General features: G+C 39.0%; 1 protein-coding gene across 1 annotated transcript in view; it reads right to left on the bottom strand.

The window, feature by feature from the left end:
* Nucleotides 1-2,014: 2,014 nt before the first annotated feature.
* Nucleotides 2,015-23,892, bottom strand: part of MAN2A1 (mannosidase alpha class 2A member 1) — a 167,300-nt gene continuing 145,422 nt past the window's right edge. The window contains exons 20-22 of the mRNA XM_045500567.1: nucleotides 18,834-19,028; nucleotides 6,414-6,524; nucleotides 2,015-4,823 (exon numbers count right to left, since the gene is read on the bottom strand). Coding sequence (XP_045356523.1) covers nucleotides 4,671-4,823; nucleotides 6,414-6,524; nucleotides 18,834-19,028 — 459 coding nt within the window. The 3' untranslated portion in view covers nucleotides 2,015-4,670. The remainder of the gene's footprint in view (nucleotides 4,824-6,413; nucleotides 6,525-18,833; nucleotides 19,029-23,892) is intronic.

The raw sequence follows: 23,892 nt of genomic DNA, 5'->3' as shown, positions 1-23,892 counted from the left end.
GAAACTTCTAACGGAAGTTTCCAGGTGATGCCACTGCTTCTAGTCTGAGAAGGACACTAGCAGCAGGATTCTAGCACAATGTGACCTTAACTTACTTCGTTGTTTTTCCTACTGCTATCTTCTACATATCATGTTCACCACACCAGTGCTAAAAACAGTGGCTACATGTTGCTATTTACATTTAATTAAACTAAGACACTCAGTTTCTTAGTTGCGCTACCACATTTCAAATACTCAAAAGCCACACGGGGCTAGTGGCTGTTATATTGGACAGAGCATTTATAAAGAACTTGCCATTATTAAAGAAAGTTTTATTGGATGGCGCTGCTCCAGACAGAAAAAAACTATGTCTAGTTCTCTATGCTTGCTGTTACCATCTTTCCTCATTCTGGTCTTTTTATATGGGGACACGCACATTGTCTCTGTTAAAATCAAATGCATCTTTTAAGAACTATCTCAAGTCTACTTCTTCTATGAAACCTTCCTAGAACTGAAATTAGGTGTGATGCTTCCTTTAAATCTGTATGTTTGGTTTTTCTCTGCCGTGTATTTCTACTGTATTTTGTCTGCCTAGTATTTCAAGTATCTCACTCTTTTCTCTGGTTGTAGAATCCCATCTTCTCTGGGTGTGTGGCAGTGGGGTGGGGCAGGTTGGCAGCCAGAGCGGGTGTGTGTGGGGGGGTGTCTATTTCTCACCCATGTGATTCCATGTGATTCTTTTGACCCTAATTCTGCCCTCACCACAGTCATTAGCACATGAGCCAAATGACAGCAAATGACATCAATGCCAGGACATTTGCTGGAAAATTAGATAAAGGTGCTCTCTTTACAGTGGGGTCACTCAGCTGCATCTATGCGTCAGCTGCCAGCCATTTTGCCCCCAAATGTGCAGCCCTTGCCCCAAAAGGAGAATGACTGAGAGAAAAGCAAAACCAGGAGATAAAGACAGATCCTGGGTGACATCATCTCATACTTAGCTATGGCTGTATTTGGAGTGCTCTCCATCTACTCTGGACCATCAGTTACTGGGGACAATAAATTTTGTTTTTGCTTAAGCTGGTCTACACTGAGGGGAGTCTTGTCTGTTACAACCTCTCTTCAGGCATCTGTGCTCCGCTTTGACATACAGCAGCAACATGGGCCTTGCTCACCCTCCTCCACAACCCTTCGAGCTACCCCTCAACCACTCAGTAATAAGTTCCCTAAGAACTTAATAAGTTCCCTAAGGTGTGTGAGCAGAGACCTACCTAAATTAAGATTTTCTTTACCACGTTTAATATTCAAATTATTTTGACATGTTGATAATCAAATATTATGGAGCCAAAGAATCTTCATTATCTGCTGATGAAATTTTATTGATATTAATATTTCTTTAAGTTTTTACAGTTTGGCACATACATATTACAAATTGATTAACCTCTTTACTAACGTCACCCAAAACAAGTCCAAATCCCCCAGTTAGCATGTATCATGTGCCTGGCTGACCATACGAACTTCCCGTATATTTATCCTTCACCTTCTCCCACCTCCTGGCTTTGAAGGGACTCCCTGAAAGCTACTACACTGGGTGCTGATTGGGGCCAGCAGGCTGGCAGACTGCCTCCAGATGTCACTCTTGCAACCCACTTTACCTTCCGGATCAGCTCACAAGGAACTTCTTAGCTTATGTGTTATCTTACTCTCCTCATTTTTATCTTGCAACATATGGAATCTGACCAGCACCTGCCCCTCCAATTGGCTCAGAAGGCTCCACAGGTACCATGTTGTTGAGAAGGTTCCTAGACTCCACACTCAGAGGTGACCCCTGACCCAGACTTGAAACTCACTACCACCCCTCTCTGCCACTTGCTCTCTAAAACTATCTTTTCTAACTGGAATTGGGCTGAAGATAGAGTGATTCGTTCTTAAAGAAACAAAGACCAGATAGATCCTCACTGCTCCATCCTTCCCCTCAAAATGTATTCATACAGGTTGCTTACAAAATAAGACTGAAGAACCACTCTAGAGGACCATGTACATGGTAAGATTTATCTTTTATTAGAGATCTTATATTACATATTCCCAAAAAGATATAAAATCTTCCAAGAGAAAAATATCAAAACCTATTTGATTCCAAGGTAAGCAACATAATCAAAATGAAAGCAGAGACTTTCTTCCAGACAAAGGAATGTAAAAACATTTCAGCACAAGTACAACAAAGACACGGGCAGGTAATTACAACGATTCACCACACGTTTTATAGCATTTTATTTTAATCAGTATTTGAAGAAAACAAGGATGCGGAATTCTCAAACATGGCAGGTATAAGCTCAAGTTAAAATTAAAAAAAAAAAAAAAAGCTCATAGAAAGGAAGGAACTACTTGACCAACGGAACACTGTGATAACCAATGTAATAAAACTGAAGCAAACAAATATGCCACTGAGATCACAACCGAAGTGTGTGGTTTTTAGTGGGTGTTGGAGACACTGAATTATTTAATCAGTTCTTGACCACAACCCAAAGCAAAAGCATCCTCTGTTCATATCCCTGATGATTTATTCTAAAAATAAAAAGCAGAACCTTGCTGGTTTAAAGAGAATTTCTGCTTTACCTGTGAACGGCTGGTGGTAACACACATTGAAGGCCTGCCTGATGTGGGAGAGACCCATCTTACCCAACCAGGGGTGGCAAAACCACAGTTATTGCATCAAGATTTTTTATGTCAACTGATCAGAATTTCCAGAACGATTAAGCACACCCACTTAACCACAGAACACACTGAACTCCCAAAGAAGGTTGTACATTTAAGATGCAACGCAAACACTGATCTTGTTCCTGGGATTTGCTTCCAGCAATCCTAACATTGGCAGATGTCCACAAAAATGAAGTGGTGTTTTTGTTTTCTTTTAGTTGTTTATCCCCCAAAGTGAGGAAGGAAACATACAGTACACGTTTATTGCATGAAATTACTCCCTTGTAATATCTTTATCAACACTAGTATTGTTTCCTTAGTTATTAAAGGCGAAAAAAGTTTATGAATTTCACATAACTTAACAATAATCTTAGGAGCTGCATCTTGGTTAAAAAAAAAAAAAAAAATCCAGATGATAATCGGACTACCCGGCGAAACAGAAATTAGGTTTTAACTTCTCTATAATGACGTTGGGATGGCAGGAGGTGAAAGGAAGTTTAAAGTCAGATAATTATTAGGTAACACAAAAAGACTTTTCAAAAGTGTATACACTCAAAGAATCCTTCCTATCTTAAAATCAAATACGCTAAATGTTGCTAGTGTGGCTTTTATTTTAATGTCACGTTAGCAATGATCCCAAAATAAATTTTATCAAAAGTATTGTAATGGCACATGGGCTTGGAACTTCACTTTGAGGTTAGCATGTACACAAATTTGGAATTCACTGAACAAACATGTTCTTTAATAAGATAAATCATGATGAGCTACATATAAATGGGTTTCAAAACAGGGTCCCTTTTAAAGCATTCTCTCTTCCATAGGGTTACCTCCTGTGAAATGGAAACCGCATATGGATTTTGCAGGTTACAAAATCCTTGCTTCGGGCTGCAGTCTTCTTGGCAGCAGCATATTTTAATAAACAGTATTTTTCTTGTTTTCTGACATCTCAGTACATTCAAATAGTCAAGATGTTTAGAATAACATCACCACAAATTTAATGAAACAGATCAGAATGTGGCCAGCATCGTCAGTCAGGCAAAAATGATACACTTTATGTGTCATAGAAAGTACCCACCTTCTCCCCCGCCCCCTCCACCTTCCCCCCTTCCCCTAACAGGGATATGGACACCAAAGGATTTAACAAGACTTATAAAAAAATAAGGCACATTTATTTTGATATGGTTATTTTTAAAATAGAAAACCCCTCTCAGAACATCTGTATTCAAATGAGCTGTGTAAAAAGACACCTTGTGGTACCTAAAATAGGTTATGGTACCTATGGAATTGCTTCTTCTATTTTAGTGACAATGGAATAAATTGCACCTATCCCACATTGTCAAGTAATGAAAATATGCCTCTTTTCTACTACTGAATGATTCAAAATCTGGTATTTCTGGAAATACTTACAAAGGGTGAGAAGGGAGGGGTTAAGTGGTACATTAGAAAAAGGTATGAAGATCAACTCTGTATACGTATCATAAGGGTTGATGGATTGCACTTTGCCACATATTTCAATACACGAAAGTTTTCTAATGTGTATGAATGATTGCAACCGTTTTGGCCATTAGCTATTACTCACCAGTTTTTTGTTCCATTTTGGTGAAAATGGGCATTGTTGTAAAACTAATGAAGGATCGGCAACATGAATACTTATAGCAACCTCTTCACAACCCCCAACACAGATATAATTAGTTAGCATTTAACCTGAGATACAATCTGTTGAGAGGCTGTTTTAGACATTTCTTCATTTGTTGTTGCATCAATTCATACTGATGGTGGTGGTTCATGGATGGAACTTTAAAAAAAAAAAAAAAAACATTGGCTATAGCATGGCTTTCTTTTTTTTCTTTCTGTACTGGTAAAAAAAAAATAGTAATAATCACAGAATTCATGTTCTCACAGTAGCCAGAAGCTAAAATAATGTGCTTCCTTATTGCACGTCAAACCAAGAAGTGTATAAAAGATAATGCTTCCCAATCCAAATTTGAAAGCCAGGTTCATCTCAACTGGATTCGGAATGTGCTGATTTCCATGGGACTCAAACTGATCTCACTTATATTTCGGGCATCTGGAGGTGAATGCATCAAGGATAACGAGGAAGGTATAAGACTTGAGACCGTGAACATGTTAAAAAGCTTCTGTACCAAAATCTAGAAAGTAAACGATAAAAAAAAGTTGCACAGTTAGGTCTACTTTGAAGAAAGATTAGTAGCTCATCTATATATTGTGGAAAACAGTATGAGAGTGAAATTGCATTTAAAGATTCCTTTTAATGATTAAAAGGGGAAGGGGAAGGAGATTCAATACTCCTGTGCATGTTTGGACACACAGACCATCCCAGAAGCGAGGAGAGGACAGTTCGTTCTCCAGTCCTCTTCTGTATTTCTTGAGAATTTATCATGTGCAGGGGGCACTTTTTCAATAAAAGAAAAAAAAAACATCTATGGGCCAGCAAGCTTTAAAAACATCTGTATCCTCTTTTACTCAACACTTAACACCTAACAGTGTGGTTCTTCCTGTTCCAAAAGAGCTGAGAGAAAGGACACAGGCCCACTACAAGGGATGTGCATCAGGTCAGTAAGTCCCATTTTCAGGGTGGGAAGACTGCTGGGAAAGTGCTACCCTCACCCCAAGCAGGTTATCCTAATAGGTATCTCTGGATGGTAAACCCCCTTAAGACTTGATGTCTTAATGTGTAAATACAAATGCTCACACCAAATATACTTATGTCATCAGTAATAAGGTAAAGTATAAACATAATGAAAAAAAAAATCAGCGCTTTCTTCACACCAACTCCATATAGGGCATGGTACAAGAAATGGAGAAGCTTATCTGCTTAAGTGGATTTTAACCCCCTACCATATTTTCTTTTCTTTTCAGATCCTACGCACATCCTAATTTGTAGGGTTGAAACTGAATCACTTGAGTCTGATCTGCAGGGTACCAGTGAGGTTTTGGAGAAGAGCTGGGTGAGCTGAGCTGCCCTCTGGGGCAGACCTGCCTGTGTGCTAGGACCTGTTCAAATGTCTTCTTTGAGCACAGCCTGATCAGAGCCAGAGGCAGAACTCTGGAGGTTCATTTCCTTGCAAGGAGGCTTGATGGAACTATCAGCAACAACAGCTTTTTAAAAAAAAAAACTAAAAAATGAGCAGCCAGCAAGTCAGCCTGGGGACCTGTTTGGCCTGCCCAGTACAGACCCACATGCAAATCTGGCTTAATCAGGAGATCTAGACCTGCATTTTCCGCTGGGGAAACTACTGACTGGAGCTAAGTAAGGCTGCTTCAGGGCAGTGGTTAAACTACCTGAATGGCCACAATGTCACTGCTTTCTGCTGCTTCCCTCCTGATACTCCACCCTGCTTTAGTTATTATAAAACGTGCCTTGGCCCCTCTAAGACTTCACTGAAATAGATCCTACATGAGTATGTCTGAGAGAAGAGGAAATATGGTGGTGGTGGGGGGGGTGCGCTGCAGGGAAGAAGATGCTTTACTGGTTAGCAATGGAAGGCTTAAGAATGGATTAGAGTGTCATCTCCAAACATAAACGTGTTCCAGCCATGCATGTTGATGTTGACAAGGAGAAGAGACTGAAGGTTGGGAAAGTGCTTTCTTAAGATAGAAAGACTTGAGTTAATTATAGCAGCTGAGGGGAACGAGTCAGTGAAGAGGCGAGGTACATCTCACTGTCAAGGATTTCAAAGCACACTAACTCAACAAGCAAAAGTAACTTTTTAGCTCACCTTTCCCTGGGTGGTGGAACAAAGCAGCCCTGTGTCTTTGCTAGAGAAGCGGCAGTCAAACCCCTTCCTGTGGAGGATCAAGGCTGCCTCATCAGAATGCTTGCCGTCCACCTGCAAATGAGAAGAGGGCCAACATGCCCCAGTGACATTGAGGCAAATACTGACACCACTGTATACTCCACTGGCTTGAAGTCAGCGCCCCCAAACCACAAAAGCTTGATTTAGTGGGTAAGCTACAGAAATTCGTTTCCCTTCAGGTCCCATGTTCACTGTGCCTTTCTACCTGCTACACCCCCTCTACCTTCCCCACAAGGAGTCAAGAGACAATACGTTTTAAGTCTTCTTGTTAAGCCACCTCACGTTTTGGTTTCCTCCATAGTTCCTGAGGACTTGGGTATCCCTTTCGTCCACATGTTACTGTCTCATAAAAGTTTCTTCAAATAAAGCATTTACTTTTTATTTACTTAGTTTTAACATACACGTTGGTTGAATCATGTGTACCTGAATTTAGTCCTTATCTGGCCACTGAATGATGTATCATCCACCTCAGAACTGAAACACACTTTTTTATTGAATGCTAATTTTTGCTAATTGCATTAACATTTTTAATCTTTAATGCATTGGTTCATTATTTTTATATAAAAGACATTTAAATTGAATTAGTTATGCTTATCACTTGCTAGGCCAACCACATTTATTAGCTTGATGTATCATTTAAATTCACACTACAGAAGCTATTCTTCTTGTGCAGGCCAAGAGAAAAATACTAAATATGACAAGTCAGCTACAGGGATCAAGATACACTTTCTTGCAATAAAATGTCTTGCATCCATTTAAGTAAGGATGCCACGAGTGCTCTGAATATTTTAAGTTATGATTTTCTTAATAAATTTTACATTTCCTAAAGGGAAAAGATGCTTATATAATAAGCAAAATAAATTAAAAAATCCTTGGAAGAATTAAGAAGTGTTCGGCTACTCAAAGGAGTGGAGTATGTTGAGCACCGACCCCATGATGAAAATGATCCCCTTTACAAGTCTGTGGCCACAGATATGAATATGCCCATGTTCTTAATCATCCTCACTAGGGGATACAATTTTTAACTGTGCCATAGAGACATCTTTTCTGAAGAGCTGCCAGCGTTCTCACCACTGATTTGACTTTAATGTGCCTGAACAATTTAAAGCTGTCCTCACCTCAGATTCTTGGCTGGAATAACCTATTTTATGACATTTCACACTGTTATTTTGCAGTGGTACTGCTAAGATTTTGTTTGAAGGGAGACAAAAAAGTCATTTAAGGAATTCTGAGTCATCACGGGACGAACATGATAATCATAGCAAGTTTAAATCATATGATAAAGATTCCTAATACAATTTCAAAAAATTTCACCCAGTTCCAAAATAGCAAGAAAACAGCACAGTCAGAAAATACTTCATTTATCATATACATAAGGTCTCCAGAAGAATAACAAAGAGAATTCTCTCCTGTGCCAATTGTACAGCCTTGGAATATCACTTATCACCTAACTATCAGTTTCCTTATCTGTAAAATGGAGCTAATACTATCTACCTTCTTCATTGACTCATGGTACATATTAAGCCACTGAAAATACTATGTATGGTGGCTTAGCTTTTAAGACAGAACGTGTTGGTGCAGAAGCTATAGAAAGTGGGTCAGAACCTGGGGTGGGAGTCAGACAGCTCGAGATCTAGATCCTAGCTCTGCAATTTACTAGCTGCTTTTAGCAAAACCCCATTTTCTTTTATCATAAAATGGAGATGAAATGAAATTCAACTGTTTAACGGGGACGCAACTCAGTGTCTGTAGCATAGGAAGCCCTCAGTACATTTTAGCTATTATTATTTCTATCAATACAATCAAATAATTATTGGTGATTATTTTAATAATAGCTACAAATTAAACGATAACTCTCATTTAACTTCTTATTCATAAATTTTCTTTACTGACATCATAACTCTGTAGCTTAGGAATCAGAGACCGTCCAAATTACACATAAAACAATTACGCATCAAAATCATAACGAAGTCCCAATTCAGACTCACTGATTAGATGGTTTATTGATGAGACTCTTTTTTTAAAATGTTTATTTTTGAGAGGGGACAGGCAGACAGAGAAGGAGGCAGAGAAAATCCCAAGCAGGCTCCATGCTGTCAGTGCAGAGCCCAGCATGGGGCCTGAACTCATTAAACCTGAGATCATGACCTGAGCCGAAATCGAGTCGGGATGCTCAACCAACTGAGCCACCCAGGCTCCCCTGATGAGACTGTTTTAAAAGCACCTATCACTGGGGTGCCTGGGTGGCTCAGTCGGTTCAGAGTCCAACTCTTAATTTTGGCTCAGGTCACGATCCCAAAGTCGTGGAATCAAGTCCTGTTTTGGGCTCTGCACTGAGTGTAGAGCCTGCTTAATACTCTATCTCTCTTCCTGTGCCCCTCTCTCCCATTTGCACACTCTCTAAAATAAAAATAAAAATAAAATGAAATAAAATAAAATAATAAAATGAAATAAATGCACATATCACTATAACCTAAAGCTTTGGCCATTTTAATTCACTAGATCATCCATACAAAACCATCTGACAGCAGGTTTTGCTAAAATTCCTGCAACACATTTGCCCTTGAAATAATGAATGTGTGTGTAAGGCCTTTAGCAGACTGGAAGTGACAAAAAAAAAAAAAAATAATAAGGAAGGGAAACATCATCTTTGGAATTTTACCATTAATTTTACAAGAGATTTAAACAATACAAAAGTAGAGATTAAAGTAATGAAAAGTAATTTTCATTGATGGGGAAAAAAAGTTACACTTTCTCTCAAAACTAAAACTGCACCACTTTTGTTTAAGGGCTAGCATACCAACTAAAATAGCAATCATCTTGTCCAAGTTTTTAAAAATTAAATATTCATGAAAGTATCAGTTTTCAAGCAAAAATACCTGAAGCAAAGCAGCAGTTTTTCAGTTTCAAAGTCTGTCTCATCATTTTATTTCCAAGAAAACTGTTTTTCAAAGTAGGGAAACTGTGAATTTAACTTGAATATGCATGCAAGAAAACAGATACCTTCACAAAAAAAGATACTGTACGCTCAAGGGGAGTAAACAGACTGAAAATACCTGCTTTTATATTCATTAATATATTGGGACTATCTGGATCTCAGGAAAAGAAGGGATGGGGGTTAAGTGAAGGAAATTTACAAATTTTCAAATTGTGCCAAGAGCTTCAAATTAAGTGTCTTCGTAAAACAGCTCAGATCACGGTTGAGGCTGACTCCCTTCAGGAAGGCTTGGGCGTTCTGCAGTCACTTGGAAAATCCACTGCAGAACTCACTTCAGGGGAAAAACTGACCTGTGGCTCTGGTCTAGGCAGGGCCTGCGAGGTTTCTCAGGCAACCGGGGGGAGTGGAGAGAAGATGGTCTGGCTTGCAGAACAAAGCCATTGAGGTTAGAAAAAGCTCAATCTCAGAGGCAAGGTTTGCTTTGGTCCCATCCAAGAACCAGTCATGTGTCTGGGAATACATCATTGAACCTCCAAGAACTTAGAAAACTTGGTGAGACTCGTGAAGCACCCCTTTGGGGATCAGGCACAACCACAGTGACCTTAACAGTAATTGTCACTAACTCTTTTTTTTTTTTTTAAGTTTATTTGTTTACTTTGAAAGAGTAAGAGACCGTGCAGTGGGGAGGGGCAGAGAGAGGGAGCGAGAATCCCAACCAAGCTCCGCACTGTCAGCACAGAACCTGATGTGGGGCCTGAACCCATGAAACTATGAAATCATGACCTGAGCCACAAACCAAGAGTTGGATGCTTAACCGACTGAGCCACCCAGGCACCCCTGCAGCTAACACTTTTTGAGCACTTGTTGTGAGCATGACCCTGTAGAGAATACTCTTCATGGATAAACTCATCTCATCTCACAAAAGCCTCTGGAATAGTTGAGGTGGTATACAAGTTTGTGTTACTACATTTAAATGCACAGGAATATCCCTATCACAAAGCATCTCCTCTTATACTCCAATAGCAATGATCACTAATTGACCCAACATTCGTCCTTCAGGAGGCTTCCCACAAATGACTGGTAGATCCTTCTAAGCATGTCCCATAATTATGGGGTAGTCACTGAAAAACAGGCAGTGTTCCTCAACATTTTAAGCACTACTGCTCCCCTTCTGATCTCATGTAAGAGGCAGTCTAAGTTTCTGGGTGAGGATCCAGAGTCACACATGCTGGGATGTGTCTCCCAGCATATCATTTACTGGCTGTGTGACCTGGGTAAGTTACCTACCATCTTTAGGTCAGCTAGTTTCCTCTTCTGTAACAGGGGCGCAATATTGCCTACCTTCATAGAACTGTTGGGAGAGCTGAATATAGAGAAAATACTCGGCCCAACGCCTGGCCCATAGACAATTTCAGGTGTGTTATTAATAACTGCTCAGCTTTTTAAAAAAATACATGAGGAATACAAGTTAAAGTGATATCAAGATTTACTTTGGGAATGAACTTCAGCCTCCAATTTATATGTTTAAAAAAAAAAACATTGGGGTGCCTGGGAGGTGGCTCAGTCAATTAAGCGGCCAAGTCGGCTCAGGTCATGATCTTACCGTTCAAGCCCCACGTCAGGCTCTGTGCTGACAGCTCAGAGCCTTGAGCCTGCTTCCGATTCTGTGTCTCCCTGTCTCTGTCTGCCCCTCCCCTGCTCGTGCTCTGCCTCTCCCTCTATCTCAAAATAAATACACAAGAAAAAAAAGGGCCAACATTTTAATTTCACTTTTAGTAACAATTACAACTACTCATGACTGAACTATCACCATTGAGAAACTTCATTTGTCAAGCACTCAGTGCTTACTACATGCCAGATACTATTCTAAACACTTCACAACCATTAACTCATTTAATCCTTAGAACATCTCTAAGGGTGGGTACCGTTATCATTGCCATGTTGCTAATGAGGCAAGTGGGAGAATAATGTGACTTGCGCTAAGTCACTTGGCCCATAATAGAGGGGATACACTCCAAAAAGGTGGTTTGATTCCAAAGTGCATTTAACAGCTTCTTTCTCTTTCTTGCCTTTGCTCTAGCTATGGATTGGTGCCCATAGACAGCTAGCTAGGAGGGAAAAGAGGAAGACTACTTTTGATGTAATATAAGAAAAGCCTAAAACCTGAAGGGGCTCACTCTTTGATTTGAAGTTAGAAAAAGGGAGTACTGGGGTGCTTGGGTGCCTAAGTCAGTTGAGCATCTGACTTCGGCTCAGGTCATGATCTCATGGTTCATGGGAGATCAGGTCATGATCTCATGGTTCAGCCCTCCATTGGGCTCACTGCTATCAGCCTGTCAGCACAGAGCCCACTTCAAATCCTCTGTCCCTCTCTGTCCCCCCATCCCTCTGTCTCTCTGCCCCTCCCCTGCTGTCTCTTCTCTCTCCAAAAAATAAATAAAAACAGTAAGAAAATATTATTAACAGAAAAAAAGGAGTATTTATTCAGTGGTTCCAGTAGCACTAAAACCATGATTTATCAAAAGAGGTATCAGTTCAGTAATTAAGGATTAGAACCGGTCATTTCTATCCATCCACAGCCTGCCTACCCATCATCCATCCATTCTTCCCATTATAAACAGGATTTAAGGCCATTCTGAAAATGATACATGTACATGGCACATGGCAGTCCCTCATAAGAAAAGGATGTTCTTTGATGTTCTTTTATCAAAATGGATGAGAGCTCAAAATATAGAGCTGTGCTCTTCCTGTCTCACACCAAAAGAAACTTGATTTGCTCATTAATGATGTGAGGTTCACAGATCAGTAAACTTCTGGAAACTGTAATAAACATTATGTATGTACCTTTTTTTTTTTTTTTTTTTTGTGGAAGAGAGAAAGCCATAACTTTGACTAAATTCTCCAAAAGAAATGTGTCCCCACCCTCCACAAAGAATGTCTAAGATAAATAGAGATTAAGGCATGCCTGAACACCTGGTGGGAAAATTTCTCCAACCAGCCCAGATTCCTCCAAAATGCCTACCAACACCCATCTTTCAGTGTATTCTGGCAACCGGAAAGGTTAGAAAATTGCATGCTGCATTTTCAGTGCTGAGACAGGAAATAACCAGTAGAAATTCATTTTCCAGGGCATTCATTAAAATGTCCAATAACAGTTATCCTTTTTTGATCAACAAGATAAGATGACAAAAAGAAAGGGGAAGGTGAATGACTGACTGTTCTTAGATATGTACAACAAAAGAAATTTTCTCCACAATTTTCACCTTTCCAGAAGTCAGGGAGATTAATAAAGTACTAATCAATTCTTGTAAGAAAGGCAAAATGAAGTAAAAACCTTAAACTGCTTCTTATAAGAAAAGGAGGCAGTGTAAACAAGAGAAAAATCTTATTCAGTAAGTGGTGCTGATGTGTAAATAACTGTTGAACTATTTGCAAGAAACAGTTCAGCACAAACCAAACTAAAATGCCATAGAGAACAGAGTTAAATGTAATGTGGATATAAAGATAACATATCTATAAATGAATTAAATAAAAATATACCTGAACATAAAAGCAGTGGGGGAAAAAAAACCTGAACAACGTATCTTTCGTTGTTCACCTAATTAAACAGCTTCATCAAGTTCCTTCTGGTCCCTAGAATGTCAGCATTCTAGGCTGAACCTATCACTCCAGCCTAAAGAACCCTGACCCCTGATCTGTCACCCTTCCCCTCCCCGGCCCCTGGTGAGAGTCTCCCAGCATCCTCTCTATCAAGACTCCCTTCTCTGTTAATCAACAGGCTTTCCTGACAGCATGGTTTTCCTGTTTGGTGCATTTCAGTGATGTTCCTGTTCCCCAGTTTTCAAGCCTTTAGAGAATCTTCTTTTTAATATCTCAAGCTTTTGATAGTACAAGAAAAGTAGGTTGACAAAGAGAAGAGAGCTGGACGATGAACCTACAGAATGAGAAGGCTAACAGTTACACTCCCAGACAACATTCCCAGACAGGAGTGCGCTGGGGTGCTCAGCATGCTGGGAAGCAGGGTTTTAATAGATGTTTGCTCCTATCTTCACAACTCCAAATATATGACACATAGTTTTTTCCAAAAGCATATATCAAGTATAAAAGCAAGATATACTTTTACAAAAACATAACTTCATCTACCAATATAGACCAATTCCTGAAAAACTGGGCTTTGAGGAACAGACTTGCTGACTCTTAAATAAAAGTCAAACACTACCCTCTGAGGCCCTGTGCAGCACCCAGATTCGGAAAACCTGGATGTGGGTCCTAATTCTGATATTTACTGCTGGGTAATTTTATCTTAGCTATATAATTTCTTATTTATTTATTCTGAGAGAGAGAGAGAGAGAGAGCGAGCACGCATGCACAAGAGACAGAATCCATGCTCTATGCAGAGCCTGATGTGGAGCTCAATCCCACAAACTGTGAGATCATGATCTGAGCTGAAATCAAGGGTTGGATGCTTAACTGACTGAGCCACCCAGGCACCCCTAATCTCTAATTCTTACTTTCCCAATTTAGTAAATGGAGATAATAGCAAGGTCTAGACACATGACGAGAGTTTTTAAAAATTAGTAATTCCTAAGTTCTCCACACCAGACCTATAGAGTCAGAATCTTAGAGATGGGGAAACCTGTAAAAATCTCTATTTGAAAATCTCCCTGGTACGATCTGTATACAATGACAATAACCACCTGGGTGGATTAGCACATCTCTAGACCCTACCTTGCCTCTCTCACCATTGCGTGAGCCCATAATCATCTTCTCAATGAGAAGTCAAGAAGACCAAGTGAGATGTAGAATTTAAGGAAACTTCAGACAGTGGTCTGGGGAATGGGCAAGTAGGGACATCCTCTATCACACTGCCAATGAGGAAGTTAGGCAGGCAAAAAGGTATGACTCCATCACGTCAAGGTGGTTCTCAGACCCATTTCTCATGGAAATACTGTGAGGTGGTAGGTAGGAAAATGCTTACTTAGATACTAGACTTCTGGTCTTGCTTGGAACCCAATGGCTATGCTGACATTACTTCAAAGGGAAAAATGCTGTGCTATCTCTAAAGGAACAATTCATTATCGTATGCTGGGAGTTGCCAGAACACAAAAACAGGAACACAATAGAAAATGTTGAGGTCTGGCTTCTGGATTTCTTCAGAGTCATTTTTGTCTTCTTTTAGTGTAACCATGGAACTACACTTGATACATTTTAAGCACCAAGCATTCATTGAATCAGTATCTGCATCAGGCTTCTTTCAAAGATTATTTTCCTATTATTGAGCTTAGGGGACAGACAGCAACTCTTTAAAGAAGTGATTTTGAATGGACAAATCAATCCCCTACGATTACTAGTATGATCTATCTATCTATCTATCTATCTATCTATCTATCTATCTATCTATCTATCTTGAGCATGAGCTGGGAAGGGATAGAGAGAAAGGGAGAGAAAGAATCCCAACCAGGCTCCACACCGTCAGCACAGAGCCTGACATGGGACTTGAACTCATGACCCATGAGATCAAGACCTGAGCTGAAATCAACAGTTGGGTGCTTAACCAACTGAGCCACCCAGGCACCCCACGAGTAAGCTTTTAAACAACTGCTAGAAATATGTGCTAAGAATCAAAGACCAACACAGGAACTGGCACCAAGTGATATGATAATGCAAAGCAGACCTAAATACTTAGTTCTGATCATGTGCCAGCATAGTAGTTATAGTTAAATATGAGCATTTCAGTGTTTATTCTTCCAGGTCAAATTGTTAAATTGCTTTCTATTCCCTCTGCTAAAACCCTACCTTGCACCTGAGCTGGCAAGTACGGTAAGCATCATCAGGATAATAATGTATGTTTACAAAACACTTCTGTTTTCAAAGGGCTTTCACAGCATTATTTTATCTGTTTCTCACAACAGACCTGAAGCAGGCATATCTCGCATCGGTCTCATTTTATAAAGGGTAGCTGAGTCAGCACTCAGCCAGCAATCCAGGAAAGGTGGTGGTCCACCTGTCCACAGGTGAGAAGATCAAGGGAAGCTAGGTGGATACAGTGAGTGGAGGCCAGACCCTAGAAGGTCTGAATGCTCAAGGGTCTGAACCAAATGGGTAGCAATGGAATTTTTCATCTGGGAAGTGATGAGGTTTGTATGACAGGAAGATAGGCAATAAACAGGAAGAATGAAAGGAGCAGGTAACCACAAAAAAGAGGTGATCTGGAAAACAAGTGACAGCCCCACATTGGAGAGGATTAAGCCTTCCTCATACTGACTGCAGTCAGCTGGAGCCGCTTCCAGGAAACAATCAGGGAAAGGGTCATCTGGAAACAGGCTAACGAACAGCGGTCACCATGTGCCCCAGAAGTCCTCAGGCTTAGGTTGCTCTACCATCCTCTACCATCCATACCTAGATGTGGCAACCTGAGGCTCAGGGGCTTTGTTACCGCCCCCCCCCCCCCCCATTCTATCCATTCATTCCCTTTAGCACATGAACTGACAGGTAAACTCAGGAAGGCTACCATCTCTGGTGTGTCCTTTCTGTGACTTAAAAAGTAGACCCACAAGAGACTGTAGTAGAACACTAGAAAGAACACTCATTTAAGATTTGCTCAATCAGCAAATTGTTACTGAGCCCTTACTATGTGCAGGCACTCTTTCAGGCAATAAGATGCAGCAAGGAATTAAAGAAAAGGTCAGCTCACATGGAGCTTCTATTTTCACCACATCATCTGCCTTCAGGCCTCCATACTTTCTCTTAACTCTTCCGGGACCACTCTACCCCCAGAAATCTGCACGAGTCTCTTATTCTCTAACTTCCTGCACATTTTTACTCCATTATCATCTTTTCTGCAAGGTTCTCTGCCAACCACACTCTGCAAACTTGCATCATCATCTAGAATTGCCTTCCCCTTCTCTGTTTTCCTCCTTAACATGTATTACCATCTAATACGTTATGTCTCTCTTAGTTTATCTTCTTTATTTTTCTCCTCCCACCAGAATCCACGCTCCAGAAAGGCAGGGGTTATTTTCTGTTTTGCTCATGATTGTATGCCTTTAGCTGTAACTGGCACATAGCAGGCCAGGCATGAAGTACATCCTGCAGGTTTGCTCTCATGATCAGACAAGCCTTTGACATACAGAGATATACACGCAGGCCTCTTGCATTCACTTGTATTCATTATTATAAGTCATATGTATATTCCTACATAGTTAGACGTAAGTACCTTATCTTGGTCATACAATTTAAAAAGCCCTAAGTGTCCAAATTTGCAGGCATTTATCCTTACTTTACTTAGTTTGCTTTAGTTCTTTGTTCTTAAACTAAACGTTTTTCTCTTCTTATGTTGTCTTCAAACATGAACACTCTCTCCTTTTCATACTCTGGCCATATATTTCCTACGGAATCCCTGAACACTTACTATTTCCAGCTAGGCATATGCCAGCTCACAATGTCAAAACAGCTCTCCAAAAGATAAAGATGATGTCAAACGTCTAATTTTTTATTCATATGTAATCTCTGACTTTAAAAGTAGGCATACATGCCCATAAAAGCAGTCTGAATTAAAATTCCATATCTAATAAAACCTTCCCTTGGTTCTTCCTCTAGTGTGTCTTTAGATGTCTCTAAATAGTTGGGTTTCTCAATGCAAGGTCTGAGTTGCAGTGATTTTAAGGAGAAAGATCTGAATGTACAAGGCCTCTGATACAAAAATAATTAAATGTTACGCTTCTTATTTCTCTAACTCCTCAGAACAGTGCCCAACAAGGAGAAACAAATGGAAAATACCAGTAGAGCTGATCTTAAGGCCTAGTTCTCCCACCCACAAATAAGTGACTTCAGGTCAGCTTTTGTTCTCTTATCTAGAAAAAGAGAATATTCCCTGACCTTCTCATCACACAGAACTTTTCTGGGAATAATGTAAATTAGTAGTTGAAGACGCTCTAAACTATAGATCAAGTGTCAAATGAAAGGTGTAATGATTTTGCCTAAAGGTAAAGGCCTCTTAAGGGTTCCCTGACGCACAGTAAAAACTCACAGTATAGCTGACCCTTGAGTGCAGGGGGTTGGGGACGCAGATACCCCACAGGGTCAAAAATTCGCATGATTTTGACTCCCTCAAAATGTAACTACTAATAGCCTACTGTTGACTGGAAGACTTACTGACAACATAAATGGTTAACACATATTTTGTATGTTATATATATTATACACTGTATTCTTATAATAAAGTAAGGTAGAGAAAAGTAAATGTTATTATGAAAGTCACAAGGGGGTGCCTGGGTGGCTCAGTCAGTTAAGTGTCCTACTCTTGGTGTTGGCTCAGATCATGATTTCACATTTTATAAGTCTGAGCCCTGTGTCAGGCTCTGCACTGGCAGCACAGAGCCTGCTTGAGATCGTTTTTCTCCCTCTCTCTGCCCCTTCCCTGCTTGTGCTCTCTCTCTCAAAAGAAATAAAAAAATAAACTTTAAAAAAGAAACACATAAAGAAGAGGAAATACATTCAGTACTGTACTGTATTTATCGAAAAAATATGCATAAGTGGACCAGTCCAGTTGAAACTTATGTTGTTCAAGGGTCAGTTGTAATTAAAAATTTTTTGAAATATAATCCCGACTTCATTAAAAAAAAATATATATATATATGCACAGAAAAATGCTTAGAGAGGATAATGTAGTAGCTTAACATGAAGTTTAAAAATAAAAAGAAATTTTATAATAAATCTCAATTGTGATCAAAATATTATTTATGATTTTTATATATTTCCTTCCCATATATCCACATGCACTTAGATTTTATGGTTTTTAAAGAAATTTTTTTAATGTTTATTTTTGAGAGAGAGAGAGAGAGAAAGAGTGTGCGAGTGCGGGGGAGGGGCAGAAAGAGAAAGAGAGAGAGAGAGAGAGAGTGAGTGAGTCACAGAATCTGAAGCAGGCTCCAAGCTCTGAGCTGTCAGCACAGAGCCTGTTGTGAGGCTGGAACTCACAAACTGCGATATCATGACCTGAGCCGAAGTCAGATGCTTAACTGAGTCACCCAGGCATTCCTGTTTTATGTTTTTAAGTTCAATAATTAAAAAAAAATTTTTTCGTATTGGAAAATTAATTTTTACATTACCCATACCTAAATAAATTTACTCTTCATGGCTTCTTGAATTTTACTTTTTTTTTTTTTTAATTTAAATCCAAGTTAGTTAACACATAGTGTAATATTGGTTTTGGGAGTACAATTTAGTGATTCATCACTTACGTATAACACCCAGTGCTCATGCCAACAAGTGCCCTCCTTAATGCCCATCAGTCATTTAGCCCATCCCCCACCCCAGCTGTATTTTTTTTTTCTGCTTCCCATCCCATTATATCAAATATATTACAAAATTGTAATTCTTTATAGATATATCTTGGGATGTACCTTTGACTGTATTGTCCTCAGATTAACGAGATGAATGTCACAAGGCAAAGATGACACTAACGGAGAGAATTCACCTAGCAGCTGAAGGGTTGGCATGGGGATCTTTTCTATCATTGTAAAGACAGGATGATTCAGGAAAAAAGAAGTTATGTGGCTAACAAGGGATGGGTAACTGACAGAGTTCTTTTCTTCTTCCTATCAAGAAAAAACAAAAATGTGTAAGTGATATATATTTGCAGTTTTTGTAATATTAACTAAATTACCCAACAGGGTTTAAGTCGAAAAGAAATATAAACATATACACTCTGATTTTATTATATTTTGTAAATAACAGTCTCAGACAACACACAGATTACCAATTTCAGTTCTAAGCAATATAAGAAAATGAACAGTGTCCATTTAAACCATGTTTAGAAATAGCTTTTTCCCATTGCTTTAAGTACTAAAAATCCTGAAAATAATTTTTGCCATTTTAGTACAGGGTAAGACTTTTTACGGAAACTCTTTTTCAACTTACCACAAAATTCTTTGTGGGGAAAAGGTTCTACTTACATAAATGGGTTAGAAAAAGGCTTAGGGCTGAAATCTGCCACCACGGGGCAAAAGCGCCTGAGGTTAGCTAGCAAGATATTGTAATGGGACCACGAGTAACTTATTATATCACCTGCAGGAAATTGCTTTCCATCTGATGCCAATGTACTATTGTACTTTGATCACAACTCCACTTGTCCCTCAGACCCTTTGCTTCCTGCACACACAAGTTAATGATTACTGTCTGACTGTTTTCTTCACATTCCTCATGTGTGTAAGATCTTGTTTTCTTAATGTTCACCACGCAGGTAGTATCTTGAGAGTTCAATACATATGGAGACAAAACCCCTGTTTGGGGCTCTTATCTCCTTCCGGACATTAGCCTCTCTTGTATTCAGTTCTGCATCCTCTCTCTTGCTGGACAAAAGAGAAATCCAGACTCATAGTCTGTGACATTCTTTAAGTAGGCAGGTTGGGATATTCATACATCTTGCATATCATCAAATGTTATCTCTTCTCCCTCAGGTTTTACCCCACATATTCTCATGATTTCTTTTTTTTTTTTTCTTTAAATTTATTTGTTTTGAGAGAGAGAGGGAGAGAGAGCAGGGGAAAGGCAGAAAGAGAGGAGAGAGAGAATCCCAAGCAAGCTCTGTACTGTCAGCACAGAGCCCGACATGGAGCTCAATCTCACAGACTGTGAGATCATGACCTGAGCCAAAACCAAGAGTTGGATGCTTAACTGACTGAGCCACCCAAGTGCCTCCATCATGGTTTCATTTAAAAAAAAAAATGACATCATGTGTTGATCCAAAGGTGTGCTCTATAAATGTGACCCAATGACAGGAGTTTTTTGAAGAAATTCTCAATATGAATAAGGATTTTAAACAACACAGGTAGTATATCTAGATGATCTGTTAAATTTGGTAAATCAATGCCACTTACTTCACTGTACTTTATTCTCCAAACAGAAAGTGTTATATATGTTATGGAATAGTTATTATATACCTACCTAGTACACAATTATTCAGTATAACTTAAAAGTAATTTAGTCATTGCTATGGAATATACTTCCAGACAAGTGGTTCAGCATGTTCAAACATTAAATAAGTCTGCCAGGGCTGGGGATATGCATATGGTAGATGACACACCCAATTAATTAAATCAATGACTAAGTGGAACCTTAACTAATTATGCCTAAGGTATAAAAGCAGACGTAGAAAAGCACTAAGAAGAGAAAATAATTTATACAGAAAGGTTTTTTAATCAACAGTGACATTTGGAACAAATTTAATTTTGTATCTTATTTTTTTATATGTCCATTTCACTGATATCTTCTGATTTTGTACCCTTTTTGCAATACAGGGCTCAAATAAAAGGCTTGGCTACTTATCTGTGAGAAAAGATAGGATTTATAGAGGATACAGAGCTTAAAATTCAGAATGTCAGATTAGCAGAGGGTTAGCAAAGAGTGACAAGCATCTTGCCAGGAGCGAACTGTAGATGTCATTACAATTCAGACTATGGAGAGAGGGGAAAAAAAAATTAAAGGCAGCAGAGGGACACTGCAATATTAAGATACTGACAAAAAATATTAAATCTAAAAGAGTTGTAAAAAAAAGTACCCATTCCACACTTTTTTTTTTAAAGAAAGATTAAACAAAGCATATATAGCAATATTCTCCAACAATACTGAAATTTAATGCATGTTACTGAATATTGAGAGAAGAGTTTCAATAAGAAACTTTACATGTATTCCAAGATCAAAGGACTTCATAATCTAGGTCAGGATTGCTGACAAAATCACTTTTCAGTAATAAAAGATAAAAGATTCCAAGAGAAAAGAAGACATCCGCCTTATCAGAATTGGAAGGCATTAAGTCCATTCTAGGTCAAGAAACATTCAGAAAAAGCTCTCTGGCTTTGTTCTATGCTCTTGGAGGAATTCCTGGACACTTTAGTGAATAGGTGGGACACTTCTTGATGGATCACCTATACCCTACAAACAGTAATGTGCATATATACCATTCTTCCCAACCCAAACCAGTTCTCCTGACCTTCAGTGCTCCCCCAAATTGACCACACATAAGAATGGCTTGAGGAGCTTTAAACTTAGATCTCTGGGCCTTAATACAAACCTACTAAATCAGAATGTCTGGGAGTGGGCCCTGGGAAGCCGAAGCTTAACAGCTCCCCGAAGTGAATCTCAAATCTCAGTCAGTCACATGTAGCTCTGTGGACATGTGCTGGAAACCATCACCCCCGATATCTTCCCAACCTTGTGGAAGAAAGAGAGCTCCCTGTGGAATCAAAAGTATAAGTCTCACCCTTTAACTTTTTCTGGATTAAGAAAATGATTCAGACTCAGAAACATGTGAATGAAAAGTCTTGTCAAAGGAAACAATGTCATGAACGTAAGTACCTCGAGAGTTCAAGAACTAAGCCACTTATTGTCCTAAGCGAGACAAGGAAGGTAAGTTTATGGTAGAGTGTGGGTCGGGGCTGGAAGAGCACCACCAACAAACAATACTGCTGGAAGCTGGCCAGGCAGGGTGGGACCAAGTCTCTTGGAAGGCTCTATCATTCATGCACTTTCCTAACATTTTTACAGTAACGAGGGGCTCAACAAGATATTTAACTGTTGAATTATCACTTCTTGATTAATCTCCTGGAAAGGTAATCTTTTAATGTGACCTTTATGATAAACCCAAAGCTTATAAAACATGTTTGCTAGAGGAAAATTTATGTGTTTGTTTAAGCTGTAAATGAATTCCCCAGCCTTGTAGTAACTAATATACTACTATAAACATCATTTGGTTTCTTGTTGGTTGGAAGGCTTCAAGCTGTTCAAGTCTAGCTTTCTCCTTGCAGCCTGTGTGAAATTAAAAATAGTTTCTGGCACATTCTCATCCAAACTGCATCAAGTTGAGATCTCCATTGGGTTCCGGCCCTTATTTCCTAAGTCAGAATTTCTTGCTAGGCTCTGTGGTGCCCTTCATTAAGTCTGCTTAACTAATCTGATCCCTAATCATCAAAGGTTCCCATTCATCTACATCAGAACTTCCTAATAAATAAGTTATTTAAGATAGTAAGAGATGATATTTTGAGTCACTTTTGCTTATTCAGTATGACCTGATTCATGGTGGGAACTTGATATATGTGTACTGAACTTAATCTATTAAAAGCAAATGCAACATAAATAAATGAGAAAAAAATACAGTAGGGGAAAGGATGGGGTAAAAAGAGAAAAAAATAACGAAGGAAAATTATACTGAATCATGAGTTTTAGAAATAAATATCATTCAATGCAGAGGTGAAGCCTGGTGATGTGTGGGCTAAATTTGCCTATATAGATATGTTTTGGTAGGTCCGCATGACATTAAGAAGTTGTTTGTTTTGGGGCCAACTCTCAAAAAAAGAAAAAAAATCCAGGACATTTCACATTAAAGTTGTCAACAAAAGTAACAAAAACTCACAAAAACAGGTGACTTTTTTTTTTTTTTTTAACCCAAAACACTGGAAATCCAAGTCACACTAGGCCCCTACATTCCCTCAAGTGGGACTGAGTTGTAGCTCCTCAGTGGGATATGACCTCATAGTCATCAAAGACCTATGGTCACCTAACTTCAGTGATTCCTGGTTCAATGCCCCTCTTTACTTAGCAGTCATCAGCAGGAAGGGACAGGGAGTAGGCATCAAAGAAACAAATCCTAAAGGGTCAATGCCAAAGAGACAATTCCCATTTACCACTTCTGTTGACCCTTGAGTGTCATAACCATGGACGACAGTCAGCCTCACATAGCCACAGCAACCCATCGGGCATCTGTATATCTTAACAGCGATTATCATTCTAGTCCTTGTTCTCAAGGCCTCTCCACAGAACCCTCAAAAACAGGACTCACTTCCATTTAGTCATCCAGATTACTCCCAGGAGGCTCTGGCAGGCTCAAGACTTTCCACTAAAATGCTCTCCTGTACAGAAGAGTGTCTCCTTACCATGGTTTCTATCGTTGTTTTAAAGATTAGAGTCTGAGTTGAAAATAAAAACACTTTCTAGAAAGTTTAAGTTATATGAGATGGAACATTTCTTAATCAAATGTCTTTTTAGTCAATTTCACTAGAAATTAAAATGTATTTTCTCTTCTCTAGTTCATTTTTTATTTAAAAGAAACTATTGATTTAAGTCCAAGAATGTATAGTTGAGCAAAAGGAAAATTTAACCAACAAAGGATTATAAAAACATTGGATCAAATTTCAATCAATTACTATCCAAGGAGTTTTGAATGGGAATAAACAAATTATTTCACTTCTAAATGAAAGCTTTATAGATCTGACATGAAAATTCTTATTGCCATAGTTAACAGAAGTTTTGCAAATTAGAGTCTATATAGAGAGAAAAAAACCATAAAAGCCAGAAACATTTTCAGGAGGAGAAAAAGACAGTAGCTGCCAGCACTCAGACAATGATTTTCCTATGCAGTTTTAGACCTAAAATTAAGCCATCTTGTCAGTAATTGATTTAAACCAT

The sequence above is a fragment of the Leopardus geoffroyi genome, chromosome A1, assembly GCF_018350155.1.
Source record: "Leopardus geoffroyi isolate Oge1 chromosome A1, O.geoffroyi_Oge1_pat1.0, whole genome shotgun sequence".
In the NCBI taxonomy this organism is placed as follows: Eukaryota; Metazoa; Chordata; class Mammalia; order Carnivora; family Felidae; genus Leopardus; species Leopardus geoffroyi.
Note: the sequence above shows the minus strand (reverse complement) of the source record. Positions and strands in the feature narration are given on the sequence as shown.